The sequence below is a fragment of the Cynoglossus semilaevis genome, unplaced genomic scaffold, assembly GCF_000523025.1.
Source record: "Cynoglossus semilaevis isolate Cse_v1.0 unplaced genomic scaffold, Cse_v1.0 scaffold1102, whole genome shotgun sequence".
Classification (NCBI taxonomy): Eukaryota; Metazoa; Chordata; class Actinopteri; order Pleuronectiformes; family Cynoglossidae; genus Cynoglossus; species Cynoglossus semilaevis.
The window spans coordinates 163,672-181,043 of NW_007585110.1; the positions used below are offsets into that span (position 1 = coordinate 163,672).

General features: G+C 39.0%; 1 protein-coding gene across 3 annotated transcripts in view; it reads right to left on the reverse strand.

The window, feature by feature from the left end:
• Nucleotides 1–1,658: 1,658 nt before the first annotated feature.
• galnt18b (UDP-N-acetyl-alpha-D-galactosamine:polypeptide N-acetylgalactosaminyltransferase 18b) overlaps nucleotides 1,659–17,372 on the reverse strand; it is an 83,849-nt gene continuing 68,135 nt past the window's right edge. For 2 of the 3 annotated variants that reach the window (XM_008337008.3, XM_025053548.1), the window contains 5 exons: nucleotides 16,630–16,815; nucleotides 13,302–13,439; nucleotides 10,906–11,001; nucleotides 6,968–7,132; nucleotides 1,659–2,860 (listed from right to left, as the gene is read on the reverse strand). In XM_008337008.3, coding sequence (XP_008335230.1) covers nucleotides 2,714–2,860; nucleotides 6,968–7,132; nucleotides 10,906–11,001; nucleotides 13,302–13,439; nucleotides 16,630–16,815 — 732 coding nt within the window. In that variant the 3' untranslated portion in view covers nucleotides 1,659–2,713. The remainder of the gene's footprint in view (nucleotides 2,861–6,967; nucleotides 7,133–10,905; nucleotides 11,002–13,301; nucleotides 13,440–16,629; nucleotides 16,816–17,372) is intronic. The other variant, XM_025053549.1, reaches the window with a different exon arrangement.

Genomic DNA, 17,372 nt, shown 5'->3' on the forward strand with positions numbered 1-17,372 from the left:
CTTCTCTAGATTTACTGGGAATTTCAGTCTCAGCAGTGTTCTATAAAAAGTCGTTTTATGGCACGAGAAGACTTGCTCGATCAACAAGGGTGATAAATTTATGCATGATAATAGAATATTAAGCAAATGTTCACACACAAATCCCTCATCTACAGTACTTTCCTCAGCTGAAACCATGCATGAAAACCAGCGTGCAGCAGCAATCAGCGAGGATGAGAGGTCACCCAGAGGATGACGTAAGTAACGTGCAAGAAAAAAAAAGAAGGGGGAGTTGTTTAAAAATGTTTTAATTAGAAAGTTTGAGCGTGCACAGGCTCTCTGATTGCATATATGGGAAATGTGTAAGTTGTTCTTCTGATGAAAGTGGGTCTCCGATGTATTTTTAATGCCGCGGTTTGCAGAGTTCTGCTTGAGCGTGGATGGTAATTAGGAGTGGCGTTGTGAAAACAGCCTGTGCCAGGCGTGTCCTCCCCAGGTGCACACAGCAGTCACTGCAGAGCTTCCTGCTGCTTCTCTGCATCAACTTCTGCATTTGTCATTACAAAGTGACAACATTTCCAGCACCCTGTACCTTAGGTGCAATACGCGTCTGTACATTAGGCAGAATGTGTGTGCATTATTCAGTAACAGGTCCCTTTTCAAGGACACATCTACAGTGGCTTTGCAGTAAGAAACAAATAAAAAAAACCCCAACCCATTTACTAAGGGCAACAAAACAAACAAATAAACAAAAACACACACAAAGCACATTAAAATGTATAAGTGTTAATGGCCTTAAAATATATGGATACTGTTTGTGACAGTTATGTCTGTGGATCTTGGTCTGTGTTCACTGGAATCAAGGCTTTATTTATGATTTAAAGAAACAACAGATGAACAAATCCCTCTGATGTTGAATGTTATATTAAACAGAACAACTAAACTGTAAAGCAGATATTTACGAGCCTGTCAGCTGTGCTTCCCACCGGAATATCCTCTTTAGTTCTGTGAAGTTTACGCATTTGTTTGCTCTGTGTATTTCCTTGTGCTGTCTGTCTTTTGAAATTGAATGTAGGCGAAACTCGGTTGTCAACACGCAACATAACAAGCCTTTCATTACGGCGTTAATCTTGAGCGTTTTTTTCCCTTCTTTTCATGTTTCATCCAAAGAGCCTGATATACATGTAATGAACAAAATCAGTCTGAAGGAACATTTCTCCAGCTTTTCAGGAGTCACAAAACTCATCCATTAATAAACCCAGTGGCTCTAGTCGTTCATTAAAAAGTCTAAATGAAATGGGTCGAGGTAAAAATGTTGATTTCTGAATAGAAGCAAAAGAGAATTTGGCAAAAATAAATAATTTATCACCAAAAGTGCAAAAGTCAAAGTTTTAAATTTGGACCACCAGGGAAATACATTAGTGACCGTTTGAACCAGAGGGCTAAGCACAGTGGAGGCTCCGTGATGTTTTGGGACTTTATTTTATGAATGTTGATGAATATGAAACAATATTCCGAGTTCTTAATTGGCCTCAGCAGAGATCAGACACTGACATCAGCCTATTTGGATCAAGAGAAAGTCGCATTGGATTTACCTGCTAAATTACGTTAAATGGGAAATCTTGGTATTGGACCAATTAATTTCAAACACTCAAAAAAGTGATGATTCGGCAATCGGGTATTCAGCAGTGCACTGGTCTGCCAGTGTTTTTATTTTCCTCCAGTTCTCTTTCACACTGCTCCTTATGGGTAGTTTATATAAGTAGGTCAACTCTGAGGTATTTTAAAGTCAGACGGAAGAAGTCAGATTTGTTCTGTAACGATACGAGCACAGGACCTGCCATTGCACAGAATACACTAACTGCCTCACACACACACTGTCTTTCAGTTAACTGCATAATAATGGAAACCTCAACTACTGTAGAGACACGAGTGATGTCACCTCGTATCAGCAAGGCTGGTATCAAGATGTTTTAACAAATATCATTAAATTAAGCTGTAAAATAGTCAATAAGTACGTAAATATGTTTATGTTTGCTTCAATTATTACAATAATGCTGATGGTGGAGTTTTTTTTCTTCCATGTATTAAATGAGCCATCAGATTCCTCTACTCCACTTCCATTGTTATTTGCCAATATTTGCCCGATCAACAAAGGAAGAGGCACTTCACTACGTCATTTATGTCAGAAAGCAATATTTTACTGTTTCATATATACTGTCTATATATATTACAAATGTCTGACATATATACATTTAAAAAGGTTATTTATGATTTCATCGGAGCCTTCTCCCATGGCTGTACATATAAACTTACAAACCTGAGACACTGAAATAAAATACTTACACCAAGGTCAGGTTCAGAAACGTTGCTACACAGTAGCAGACATGAACAAAGTACCAAAGCGTACTGAAACCTTTTACATCTGTGAAGTCAACAAAAATCTGACTGTACTGTAGTAACCATAAAATATACTGAATATACTACATCGTCAAGTCTGATAAAATATCCACTAACTATGGCTGATCCTTTATCCAAAATAAAACGCTTGTAAAAATTTACGGCGCGCTGTCCACTGCTCACCAGAAGACAACGCAGCGTTAAACATGCTCGATCATGCACTGTCTTCTTCCGCACGAACACACGCACACGCACGCACCGTGTACACGCACACACACACACATATCCACTTCAGTGTGTGCTGTTCCTTCTGTGTTGCAGGTGCACCCGTCAATCAGGATGTGCTGCTAAACAGCATGTTTGTGATGAACCATTTCTGTCCAGTGCATTTCTGCAGAGCCAGTTGGTAGCCGAACTCATTGTCACCGCTCGCTACAAGCTCCAGACATCTCCTTGATTTTCTGTTCTGAATGGATCCTCCCTGGAACAGATAGAAGGGGAGTGTTGTGTTCAGAGCCAGAAAAAAAACACATTTGTTTGCATTGTATAAATTTTTTTTTCTCCTCATCTCAGTCTGGATATAGATTTGAGGAACCAGAGTGTCCTGAGTCTGTGGTGTTTTGGCTGAATTACCTGGTAGTCTTCATTAGGACTGAAAGGCATCAGGTTGGTTTCCAGCCCAACACAAAAATGCAATTGCCAATGCAGTCATTAGTCATTGGAGACATCAAAACATCTGCTGCGCTTTTAGATTGTGTACCATATTTTTTCAGGGGAAAATAATAGAAATAGATGCTGCAGTCCCACAGATTCACACCGCGCCTTTGTCTAGTTCCTCGCTGATGTGCCGTCTCTTTGTCTGTGTTCTGACTCTTAGCAGATGAACGGCACCTTCTAATTACTGTGGATGCTTTGGCTGTATGTAACCACCACAACAGAGAGGCTCTGAGAAGGCAAACATATGGGACTAATATATATCTTTTGATTTCCCAACATGCTCAAAATATCATTACCAGTGTAATGAAAAATATATAAAATTGAATTGAATTGAATTGTCACTCCACCGCACAGTTGAACCTGCGATCTTTATTATAACATATAATACCATAAAATATAAGACTACAATATAATATAACCTAGCAAGTGTGAAAAATTATGAAGCTAGTTTTTTTTACAAGGAGTCACGCCAAATAAGTTACTTTTAGTAAAGCCACTCTCTCTACATCTGTGGTGCTCTAATATATTACAACAGCTGTGTTTGATATTTGAAAGAACTCCAATCATAACAACTGGAGAAGTTGAACACAGACAGTCCGGTATGTAGTCCTGGAGTTCTACGAGATATTGAACAGAATCTTTATGCACAACAGGACAAAGCTGATCGCTTTTTCATATAACCAGCAGTCTGATTGTATCACATGGAGCCTGTGGACCTGTAACCATTCACAGTCTTTGATGAGAAGCAGCACATCAGCGCCGCAAATAGATTCCAACTTGTCCGCATGAAATGACTCAGGAGTTTTCCATTACTGTGTCAGGGATGAGGAAAGGCCAGTGACTAAAGAGGAATCCAATGACATTCAATAGAGTGTGAGTACAGTTGTGAGGAATACGCTTTAGGCTTCATTGGAAGAATAATAAAGATGGACTGTGGAGGGAGATAAGACAAGACCTACTGTAAATGTTAAACAGGTGATACAGACTGAGCTGAAATGTTCTTATGTGACTGGGGTTGGAATATATATGAAGTACTAGTGGGGTACTACTGCAGTAAGAATTTCTGGTCTTATACGCAGAGACAGTCAGAAACAGGTCAGAGGTGGAGATAAAGTAGAAAAACGGGCTGTATCAGCTTCCTGGAGTATTTGGATTCTCTTTGAATAGAAACAAATTCTGGGTAAAACAGCGTGATATGAGAACTGGAGACACAGTACTATTTCCATGACAACTAAAATACTCCATGCAGTCAAAGAGGGCTCTGTCTCACCTTCTTTACCTATGTTTTTATATATGTAAAAGTATCTTGTTTATTGTTAGAATAGAATTAACTAAAAACCTAAAAAAAATTCACCTTTTTATTTATGTTGGCCCACGCGTGACATCAACCAGAGAACTCCAGACAATCATGAGGCTAAGGGTCATAGGTCATCACAGCAAACATCAAACTATGTTCATGTGACGCCACCGAGGTACATTTCCTCTTTTAAGTCTGGCCTTTGAACATAGGTAAAGGAGATGGTTTGTTTGATCTGCGGCAGATTTGCATCATGTGATTAAATCTCATGCTTTTATGTTTGCATAGGATTTGAACCTGGTTCATTTAACTTTGTGTGAGTCGGTTGTTTGATCTCAGTTGTATTATTTCCGACGTAACCGGAGATTAATTATTTATTTTTTCCACGGTGTTTCTTTTAATCAATTTATTTCAGTAGGTTTTAAAAATAAACAGCACATATAGTCAGTGTATATAATGTAGGTATAATCTTTGCAGCACAGGCTTTTTTGTCAGTGGTTAAAGAATGAACAGAGGAGGTCAGCCGTCTTGACTGTAAGACATTCTTGTGGATTGGACCAAGCAGCCCAATGTCCTGTGATTGTTATCTGCCATTGAACTACCGACCACAGCAGACAAACACAGTAATAGTCTATTGACCTCCAGAGGCTCGTCTCAACTCTGTCTTTACAACACATCTACATTTTGGTGGCAGCACAACCTCCAGCCTCCTCAGTTATAAGCTGCTGTCAGTCGCAACAACCTGGCCTTAAAGAAGGAAATTTCTGTACCACAACGTCAAAGTTAGGTTTTTTTATTTTATGTGTTAAGCGAAAATGTAAGCAAAAAATCAAGTGAATCTGAACAAGTACCTTTTTGGTAACAGTAAGATGTTAATAGTTTTTTGGTGACCTTGACTGGTTGGCAGTCTGATTGTCTGAACGTTTTAGCCCTTGAACAGGAAATCACAGCTTGTACGCGTTCCTGTCCCTTCCACTGTTATTAGGCTCGTCAGTGATACTCTGAGAGTCTAATTGATTGCTTTCTCACACAGCCGTCACTTAGAGTGGCTCCAGTTGAAATTAGAAATTACTCTCAATCTGAGCACAAAGAGCATCACCCACACATCTCCTATCACACCATCAATTCAGAACAATACAGCTCCACCCACTGAACATGTTCTTTCTTTTCCTTATTACTTCCCACTAAGAAGATGACTAATATTTTACATGTAGGTCTAACAGCAACCCGCATGTACCTCAGTAGCAGTCTCCTTCCAGCTTTTTCACTCAAACAAACATGAATATATATATATATATATATATATATATATATACTGTATATATATATATATATATATAGATAGATAGATAGATAGATAGATACAAATTAAATTACTATTAATATGACTAATGTACTAGCACACCAAGCCAACCTACTCCAGCATGCAGGAATTGACTACATGACTCATTGTCACTGCACGTGCACCATCATTGCCTCAGGGGCTTCGACCTGGAAAGGGCGGCGACGACATGTGCAAACATGGCTTTATAAAAAAAGACTAACGGAACGTGCAGCTTTAGCTCGTTGGTAGCCAAATAACACTGACCGCGGGTATTTACAATTCCTGGAAGCATTTGTCGGTTTTGTTCAGTCTTGTTTTGAGTGTAAATGATGTGCAGTGTTGCTCTCTCTGCTGCTCACTGCAGATGCCAATAAGCTTAAAACTATAATCTGGTTCAATCCAAAGGTAACATTCTGATTTTGAGAAAAATGCACAAAACACTATATTTTATTTATTTATTTTAAGTTAAAACAATTAATCCTGCTATACTTAACTATATAAACTACAATTTGTATCTGATGTTTTCAAAAACGAATGCCTGTGTTCAGTGATAAGATGAACTCTGGTCCTGTCCTAATCTACATTCCACATGTCCAAAAGCTTTATTTCATTCCCACTAATGCTAATATCGTTAATTTTGCTCTAAATCATCAGTCAGACGAGGCAAAACGCCAACGAGTTATTCAGTCATTGTAACAAGTGTTTTATGAAGCACATTTGTCTTTCAGATTAAATATATGCAGAACTCTAAGAAGAACACTTCACTGACGACAATACAAGAGTCCTTTAAGACTAAAATGAAAGTGTGTGGAATAATCACAGAGCCAAACTTTTAGTGACTCCCTGGGTCTTAATGAGCTGCTGCACTAAAGTGACCTCTGGTCAGTCTGTAGATTAAACCACTTGCTTGACTGAGGTAACCACCTCTGTGGTTGGTTTTCCTGTCAAGCTTGACAAATTAGGGTAGCAGAGACTCTTAATATCGACATCAAACCTGAATGTTAATTTTGTGTGGTTCTGACCGCAGACCATAGTAAAAAAGTGGACATCGTTGTCACTATTTCCTACTTTGGTTTTGTTGTTTCTCATATGTTTTTTCAATCACAAGTCCCTGATTTTTTTCTTTGGAATCTTAGGTGTGTTACCGAGAACCAGGGCTATGAGTTGTGAATAAAACCATCACTGCTGAGAAAGAGAAAAAGCTCAGGTTATAGTGCAGCTCTGTGTGGGAGCCAACTCACGATTCTCACCTGAGTGAAGAGCCAGTGGAGCTTCATGCGTTTGGCCGCAGCGTAGCCGCACTCGATGAGGCGAGGTCTGCTGTTCACATCCACCAGGCACTTGTTGTCGTCATCGTCAATGGTGGGACTGAGGAGCCCGATGTGCAGCAGCTGGGCACTGGTGTAGTACACGTTCTGCAACAAACACCGCCGTAAATACTCTGACTGTGTTGCCCACTCATCTGTGCCACCACATCCGGAATATTTAAATGGCGTACGTTGCAGCACGGACGACTGACGTGACATTTAGATAATGGCCTTTTCAGAGACATATATTTCAGACCCACATACAGATGATAAATTATGCAGCAAATTAGCTTTTCTCTAAGGGTTGTCCTCATGATGAAAAGGACATCCACGAGGGAGATTTACATACACTAACAATGCTCATTTATACGGCGGTCCGGAATGAATACGGAATGAAGTGGATGGACCATTCAAGCTCACTATACAACAAAACAATAGAGGAAAACCAGAACAAATGTGGAGACTGTACTGGAAACACTTGAGCGGATGTTTAAGAACATCAACATCTGATTCCCAGGAATTATAGAACAGATTGTTCTTGAAAATACAAAAAGAAAAATGGAATTAGAGAAGTTCATATATGAAGTATGCACTAAATAAAATGATTTAATGGCAGGAGTAACCGACCTAGTTAATATTGGATCAAAACCCCCATCTGGAGGTGAATTAGATGAGGAGCAGGTGCAAAAGACCAAAAACACAGACTTCATGTGTGTGTGGTGGCCTGAAGGTCTGTACTAATGTCTATTGGATAGGTTAAATGCAATGGGCAAATCCATAACAAATGTATGCCAAGTAACTCACAATTTGACTTCTCTAATTCTAATCAAATGTACAGCTAGCATAAACTACATTTTTATTTTGAGTACATGTATCAGTATATGTATTTCTATTTAATTCATAATAATTACTTTTAAACTGTACTTTTACTGTCTGTGATTTCTGCAACAGCCTGCCAAACTGAATCTGTAACCAATCACACACCAGTTGTTGAACATCACACACGATCACATTTCTCCCCACATGATGTGTCAAGAACAAACTGCGAGAACTTCCAAATCTGGGCTGTGAGAACAAATTAATCGGTTCTTGCAAGGTGTGTAGAAGGGGACTGTTTATGTTTTGAAAAATGTATTTTTAAATATTTGATGTGAATACATTCAAATAAATGTAAAAATGCTACATAAATCAATATTACAAAGGAGTTCTTTATTCCACCCACATGGAAGTACTTTAGCATGAAATTGTGTTTTAATATTTAATCATTTATTTTATATTTGAAATGGACTGTTACCGATTGCTGTGCATGTATTCACACCACTGCTGTCTGGATGATTTACCAAACAAATGGACAGAAAACATACGATCTCAGGGGAGACACTAACTGGACTTCACACAGAGAAGAACACGTTGAGGATGGAGGAGGAGGAGACGGAGTCATGTGTCAGACTACAATAGGGTAAAGAACAATTAAGTTGGGAAGATTACACCAAAAGATTGTGGCTCAGGTGTGTTGTGATGAGTGTGACTTTTGTGTGGCTGATTTTAGAACAGTCTGTCAGGCCTGTGGCTCCTTCATTGCCGCTGTTCTTTAGTAAACTATTTTTTACTACCTACTCCGTAAAGCTGTGTATTTGCTGAAAACGTGTTCCAGTAAAGTCTGCCTCACATTCTCATTGTAATCTTTGTGATTCTGTCTCTCCTTCATGATTGGCTGTGCAGATTCCTTTCAGCAAACCGATGTTCAGCATTTACTGCCTTACCTGTGATAAAAAAAAAAAAAAACTCTCCCTCCATCTCACCCTCCCAAAGCACATCAGTGACAAGCGACCAACCATTACAATAACACATTTTCACTGACTTCAGCAAATACGTGCAGCACGGAGATAATACAGGAACTAATTCCTCTGAATGATTTAACACTGAAACACAAATGGAGCAAACTATATTTGTCCTCCAAATAGATGTGCTAATCTCATTGGGAATACTGCTGCTACTCCAATTCTCTGCTATAATATGCCTGGATTTATGAGCGATTTAGAGCACAGGACATATATTTATATACAACCACTTCAACTTATCTGGGTTGAGAAAAATGCAATGTTAGCTTTCAGTGGTTAAAAAAATAAATGTACCAGGATTGCAAATGACTGTACAAACATCCGGGGCTTAAGATCTGACCTTCATCACTGGCACTCAAGTGTAAATATCAATTAAGACATTAACAATCTGAAGTGTCCCACAGACGATTGATTTCAACTTGAGGCCATAATACGAGATGGAACCGTACATCTCCAGAACCAGTTACCAAATGTCACAGCAAGGTTAAATAATCCCTGAAAACAATATGCTTAGACATAATGGGACAGAGGGATCGATAGGAGCTGTAGCTGGAGGAGGCTGAGGAAAGTTAATGATGATCAGCCGGGCTAACGCTTAAGAACATTTAACCTCCCTGTAATTTGGGCTGTGAGAGCTCCTGTCAGAGTAATCCAGAGGAGCACTTCTGACCAACGAACATTAACAAACAGCCAATCTCCCCCCAGGTGTCGACCCCATACTTAAAGCCACAAACAAAAACCATAAAGGCAAAGCAGACATTTGGGTGTAGAAAGGGTTCTTCTCTGACCTCAGTCTACACCAGTGTTGCCGCGGGAGATCATTAGGTGTGCCGCGGTAAATTATCCAATGTTCCAAAACTAGTTTTTCCTTATGATATACGTATATGTGCCATGGCCCAAACACCCGTATAGCAAATGAAAACATACAGAGTGTAAAATATGGACAAATAAAGTTGCAGACGTAACATTGATAAGTCACAAACTAACTTGCTAACAGCTAACTTGACACAACATACAAGAAAGGAAGGAACGATCAGTGCAGTTAAGATAGATTTAGACCTTGTTTTTCCTTGAAAATTTTAATACATTTTCATTTTGTGTTTTCTCCTCCAATTTGGATGCACCTGAACCATCTCAACTGGCTCTTTTCTATGATCAGGAGCAGTGGTTCAATTCCTAGTCTCTCCCTGATGACTGAGCTTCCCTGTCCCTAATGAAGACCCAAGCCATCCTGAAGAAAAAAGCCTTTTCGGCCACTTTTATCTGCGAGCTTATTCTTTGGTCACGAGCTGAGAGAACAATCGAGCTGTCGTGATATACAGATACTGTAAGGTTGTTCAATATAGCTCACATTCCTGGCATGTTGTTCACAGCAAACCAATTTACCAAATCAACAATTTACTATAAATAGAATAGAATGGCTCTTGTAATGTCTGCACGCTGGAACAAAAAATATATATAGGAAGGAGAGAAGCAATAACAGAAGTTTAAGGACAAATCAAAGAAAATGTCAATTCAGTACACCTATGAAGACCAGAAGGTGGAAAACACAATGTTTTCATAACCTTTATTATATAGAAAAGTCAAGCTTATATTAAAACCCACAATCTGGTATAAAGAGCTGGGGTCAACGCAACATGCCATTTGCAATGAAAGGTTCTTCCATTCAATATGCATTTAAAAAATAAATGATCAAGGAGCGCTTCTGTAAAGGCCAGACCAAAACACTATTGTTTTATGAAGACAAGCTGCTGAGTTTGATACAGCAGTGAAAAGGAAGGTACATCGTCCCCCGAGATGGAGCAGGTTTTTATTGAGAAAGGAAGGAAGGAAGGATCCCTGGATGGGGCTAAAAAATACAGGGATGATATATTCAACATGTCTACTGTATATGCTTCACGTGGCATGAAATGTTGGTGGACAGGGAGCTGAGAGAGGATAAGGGAAAGGGAGAGAGGGAGAGAGGGAGAGAGAAGGAGAGAGAGAAGGAGAGAGAGAGAGAGAGAGAGAGAGAGAGAGAGAGTTCAGGCAGGCTCTAACCTGAGGTGTCATCCCATGACACAGATACAGGATGGGTACGTTGTCATTGTCAGGGCCCTGGTCCAAACACAGGTCGTTCTTCAGAGAGTTTTTCAGCTGACAGGGAAAAGAAAAGACACAGAAAACATGTCACACATATAGATGCACAAAAATATCATCTATCGAATCTATCAAAGAACCTTAATATCTTTTCAGGACTGTTCAGTACTTACCAAACAAACTCTTCTTAAAATGGCATAAAAACTAAGACTGGAGTTTAAAAAATGAGTTCAAACCTTCAGTTATTAGTCAGAAGAACAAAGATGTTGTTTCAAATGATTTAATTCCCCAAATTTACTTTTGTCCATTTGGACAGGACACAGGGATCATCTGTGACTCCTAAAAGATGCAAAAGATCTTTGTTATATTTTTGCAGATAAAAGAAAAACATAAAGGGATATTTAAAACATCCTCTGGCCAGATACATTACTTAAACCTGATTTATTATGGTTTATAAGCCACTAGTGAGGAATAGTGACAGACTCTCAGGAGGAGAGGAAAATGTATTTTGTGGCATAAGAATTAGTGCTGCCTTAAATCTTGACAAAAAAAACCAAAAAACTCAGAGCCACGTCTGCCACCTGCTCCCCTCAACTCTAATGTGTGATATTTCAGCAGCAGATCATCATAACAGCCAATGCAGCTCACTGTGATGTTACAGCACGAGGTGATGAGGCTTTGAAAAAAAGACAAAGAAATAAGAAAATATGCTTATGTACATCGGGCAGACGCTTGCGCTCAATACTCATTACCACAATATAAATATTTAAAGATAACTACAGAACATACAGCAGAGGAAGCTGAGGGTGATGTCATAGGAGAGTCATGCTCCAAATCCTCTCATGTTCATTTTTATCTTCATTAATGCGTTCATCAGACACCTTTAAGCTTGATGAATATGACTCAGACGTGCAGGCCTTGATGCTTATTCACGTGTGTCATTAGAAAACTCTGCCTGATAGCGAGACACCAAGTCAAGCGTCTCCAATTCCCCCGACTGTAGTTTGAGTCAAAGCGAATCAGGTTAAGACCAGGGCTGATGAAAAGAACTGCGTTAGGGATGATTTAGCTCCACAGTGGCTTCATGAGGCGTCTGATTCTGCCTGATAATCATCAAATCCACAGGCAGAACATGGTCCCACAGCAGCTCAGGTCTTAACATGTCTACTGTCTGAGGTGGAAAGAAAATGTTAGCCTGTGTAGGAAAGTGACACCTGTGGAGAAGAGTGCTGCAGTGAAACAGCAGAGAGAGAGAGCAGCCCCTGTTTCTGTAGCATGGCTACTACTGCAACGATACTTCAGTGAAGAATAATGAAAAGAGATTTAATTCATCACCTTTGATTGCATTGGCTCAACTGCAGGTATGGAGCCAATTGGTATTATATAGTTAAAAAATAGCAAGACAAAAGCAACTGATTGAAAATGTATTATATATATATATATGGCTGAAACAGTTGTTTTTAACAGTGAAAGATTTGAATAATTTGAGTTCAGCATTACTGATTCCTCTGCGTCTTTGAACAAAATGTAATTTATTTTTCAACATGTTCTGATTGGTATGGGTCGATGATTGTTTAATGAATTAAAGAAAGCTAACGATTGATTCCAGAAACAGTCATTAGGTGCAGCTCCATTTAAAACAGTCACAACGATCTGCTCTGATGAACTAGATCCTGAAAGCACTGACACTAACCCATTAAATATATACAGTCAGTGTGGAGAAATGAGGTCAACTGTATCAGTAAAAGGAGGCTGCCCTAATTCCCTGTTTACACAAGAAAAAACAAAACACTCACGACAGAGAGAAACACGGCCAGATAACTGTTTGTGTGTCACTGTGCATCATGGTGCATCGGAGTGGGGGGCGGGGGGTAATGCTGTCAGAGAACAACCAAGACAAACAGAATACAACACTAATATGTTCCATCTTCTGTGATATTTTCTGGTCCTTTTTATCATCTGTGTATTTGTAATTCAACATATCTAAATAATGTGAAATCTTACCTGTGTAGGACCCGGAAGTGCACAAGAACTGGAATCAGATTTTTATATATATATATATTTTTTAAGTTATGTTGTAACAAGACATATAAATTAAGAAACAAGCCTCAATCTGGCACCACCTACAGGCCTGTACGAGAAGCTTCATGTTCAATGTAAACAAACAAAATTCCAAAAACACATATTATCAAATACACAATTATATATTCTTAGTATATTGTAAGTGAAGGGGAGTTATGATTTGTTGACACATTTAAATTTTCAGTTTAGTGCAGGAGTCTAAAGATCATCCTCAGATGATCTTGTTGTGAGACTTGGCAGAATGTGAAGTATGAAGGTACTGTATTAAGGCTCACCACTCCGTAGGCAACAGTGTCGCTGTACATCCTCATCTCAGGGTAGATGTTGACCAGGTACCATCGAAAGGTTTTACACTGCAGTCTCTTCCGCAGAGCCTTCCTCTCAGAGATATCACCGATATCAATCCCTGAATCCTGTAAGTGTTCAGTAAAAAACACAGTTACGAAGAACCTGAAATCAATGCACCCCCGTTTCTGACGAAGTAATGACTGCATTTTAACAGCAAGAAGCCTTTTGTTGACTTGAATAGATATTATTTAGTGTGTTTCCAGCTGGGTTTTTCACAGAGCTAAGAGTCAATTCACAGATGTATCTGCAGTTCAAGGCTTGTGTACAAAGGTGTGTTTGTGCCTTTCAAGGCAGGTACTCTTGTAGGATTAGTGAGTAGAATAAATGTTAAGAGTATGGCAGTAAAAAAAGGTAAAAACAACCACCCTTAAAATGGTCTGATGATGTTATTTCTCGGGTTCTTCCTCTATCAACTAATTAAATCAACTTGTTCTTTAATCTGTTTGTATAACTGAGGAAATTTCAACCATGCAAGTAACATGAGTTGGGCTGACATTAATATTAATCCTCAGCTGTATTTTTAATAACACATAAAAATTTAAGAACAACATCTAGGAACATGATTTCATCACAAATTATATTTAATACTAATTACTTCAGTCAGTGAAACATCAGTGCCTCGTAACCAAACAAATTGACTGGATGAAAGCAATGTAATATTTGATGGATCAACAAATTCAGTATTGAAGATAGTGGCTGTCATTAAATATTTGTCAATCCTGTCATAAAACCCTAAGACTTTTAACTAAAAATATCAAAAACCTTCATGAATTAGACATACATGTCTGACATTTCCAGTGGATTTCAAGATGCTTATGCAGTTGTGACTTTCACAGTTGCACATTTCTTTTGACAAGGCTTAGAGGCAAATCCAGGTCTTGAATTTCACATCTCCTCTATTTCTGTACGCTCTGCAGTCTTACAGTAGTTCATACTGCATAAGAATGTGAAAGTGTTTCAACATTTTCAGCAGCAACATTTGATTTGCATGTAAGTCTACGTTTCCTTTGACTGATACATTCAGAGGGCCACACAGTGGAGGAATGGCAACCCTATCTACCTAACAGGAAAAAGGTCACAAGTTTAATCCCTCTGTTGAAACTCTGCATGGAGTTTCTCCCTGTGCAGTATATGGTTAATTACCAACTCTATACTGACCATAGGAATAGGTTTATTTTGTATCTCAATATCCTATAAACGAAACAATCAGGTGCCGGGCTATGAATGGAAATAATAATAATAATAGTCATAAAGTTGATAGATGATTGAAGTGTGATTGACAGCCAGATAAAAAGCTGGTCACTGTGTTCATAGAGTGACTTCAATGATGATTTATTTAGGCTTATAATAGTCAATCCATCTAGCTGTTATTGTATGTCGTGACCAGTCATAATCAACCTGACACTTTATTTCAACTGGCTAAACTCCGCAAGAATCTCAATCATCCTTCATTAAAACCATGATCAGAAGCTGCTGCAGCGTTTTTCTTGGTTAAAACCCTTTAAATTTGAACATTTTAGTAAGTTTCAAACCCCTTAATAAACACTGGCATTTTGTTGATTTTTGTTGATTTATCAGCCTCAGAGGTAAATTAAAACTAACAACTTTGCAGCTCAGTTAATTTGTGGGGCTAGATTTCAGGCTTTTTGAGTACAGCCTTTTTTAACCGTCTCATTATTGACTAAATGAATTGCCTGCAGATGTTCATCTATTCATAATGTTGATTTACATATTCAAACAGAATATACAGAGAAGAAAAGAGTCGGTGAATAAACATCAAAATTTGTTTTTGAGGCATCTGAAATGTAACTTAATGCATCACTGTGTAATCATAATCTCATCATCATCCGTTATTCAGTCGGGAGCAGGGTGAAAAAAAATAATTATGACACTATACAAAACATATTTTATATAGCTCTATTTTAAACTGTAGCCTATAAGAAGTCTTACTTTCAACTGAGTTAATCCCAGTGACATAAATCCAGTCCCATAAATTTACATCTGACACAGGAAATCAGATGGAGTCAAATCAGGATAAACCACGGCTTCTAGGAGGTTTTGGACATATATAAATATATGTATGAACATCTGTACTTTCTGACCATTTATTCTGTCAATTATGATGATCAAATATTACATGTACCCACTGACAGTACTCGCATCCAGGTCTTTTCCAATTCCTTCTCATTTCACCTTCACCGACATTAAAAATGTGAGGATTGTCCCAAAATAAAGGAGCTAAAGCTAACATGCTTACAGGGTTCCTGTGTTTCTCCAAATCCAACTAGAACAAGGTTGCAAAAGTGTGAATAACTTGTTAATCCCTGCGTGACTTGCAATAATTAAATACAAATACAGAGAACCCTGATTCTCAAACCTGAGTCTACAAATAGAAGACACGTCTGATAGATATATGAAATATAAATGACAGTTTCCAACTCCATGGAGAAAAAAAAAATCATACTGCATGCTATCCCCAGGTTTCACAACAGCGTACACTTCTGCAAATTATAGTCCGATCCACGTGATGGTTCGTTTGAGTTTGAAAACGCTGACTCATCAAATCAGAAGTTGGCTCTTCAGAGGCAGAATCTCGTTCTAACCCAAGTTTAATCACCGTACAATATGAGTTGGGAAGACTTTCACAAGACTTTTAGACTTTTAAAATGCATTTTCATTTTTAACCTGCATGCTTGTGGATTGGAGAGAAGGTGTTATGACAACCTGCACGCTCCACTCTGACAGGTCACCATCCAAACTCGGTGTGGACTGGTGACTACTGATGTGGACTGGTGTGCATAATCCCTGAATCTCAATACCATAGTTTGTTATTTTTTTCAGTTGCACTGAATGCCTGATGCCTCTCTGGCACTGGGTTGAGTAAGTATGAGTGACAAGTTGTCTCTGTGGTGTGACAGGTGAAATACTCAGACAAAGATGTAAAGGAGGAGGAAATTGTTTCACTTCAGACCAGTGAAGGCAGCGGGGGAATAATTCCTTGATACCTCTGCCAATGTAAGATTAGGAGCTCCAGAAATGAAACCGTCTGCTTCTCCTTTAGATTTAAGACAGTCAATTGATATCACCATCAACATTAATACAGAAAATAGAGTGTGGACATCCTGACTCAGATTTATGGCAATTCAGTGATAAAAGACAGAAACATACTTGCTGTGTAACAACTGATCCTGCATGTAATATTCTGGAACTACATCACAACAGCTGGTTTTCATGACGACGCTCCTGGTGACTCACCTCCTGGGGAATATTCCAGGCCATGTAGACATGACTTTTAAACTCATCCATCCAAACTTCGGCGACTCTCAGGGCATTTCTTCGCACATGAGACGTCAGGTCTTCAGTGTAGGGTTTATGAGCACGCTCAATGTGGGCGATGCGTGCGCATGGATGAACCTCCACACTGCCGCCGCACTGCCAAACCTTGTTATACAAACAACACAAACAGGAAACTGTCATTCTTGTGCAGCAGCAATAACACAAGCTTTTTTTCCTTTTCAATATATCAGGTGAAACGAGTGAATATAGTGAGCCGTAAATGAAATTATAATGGAGCCTCTGTTCAAACATCATAAATGTCACTGTTTATTACTTACTAATTATGAGAGCTCTCAAATTAATCATCAGTGCGACATGACACTGACCTTATGTGGCTTCATTTGCATGTGGAAACTGGAGTGGTTACGCTGTGTAACAGCACCAGTCTGACTCAACCCCAGTCTGGAGAGCAGCTGGTGGATCAGTCAGTGCAGCGCTCCATGAGAGGCATCACTTCTAAGCCATGCAAAGCATCTACTGTACTGGCTGAGGAGCAGATGTCCTGCATCACCTCTGCAACCTTAATGCATTCCTCACTGAGAGACAGGAGTCCCTGAGGTGGAAAGCGTTAATGTCCCAGCCTCCAGGAGGCGACGTCTGAATCCTTGATGTTTCAAAGCTAGTGGCTCCATTTCCTCTTATAATGAAGACCTGTGGGAGGC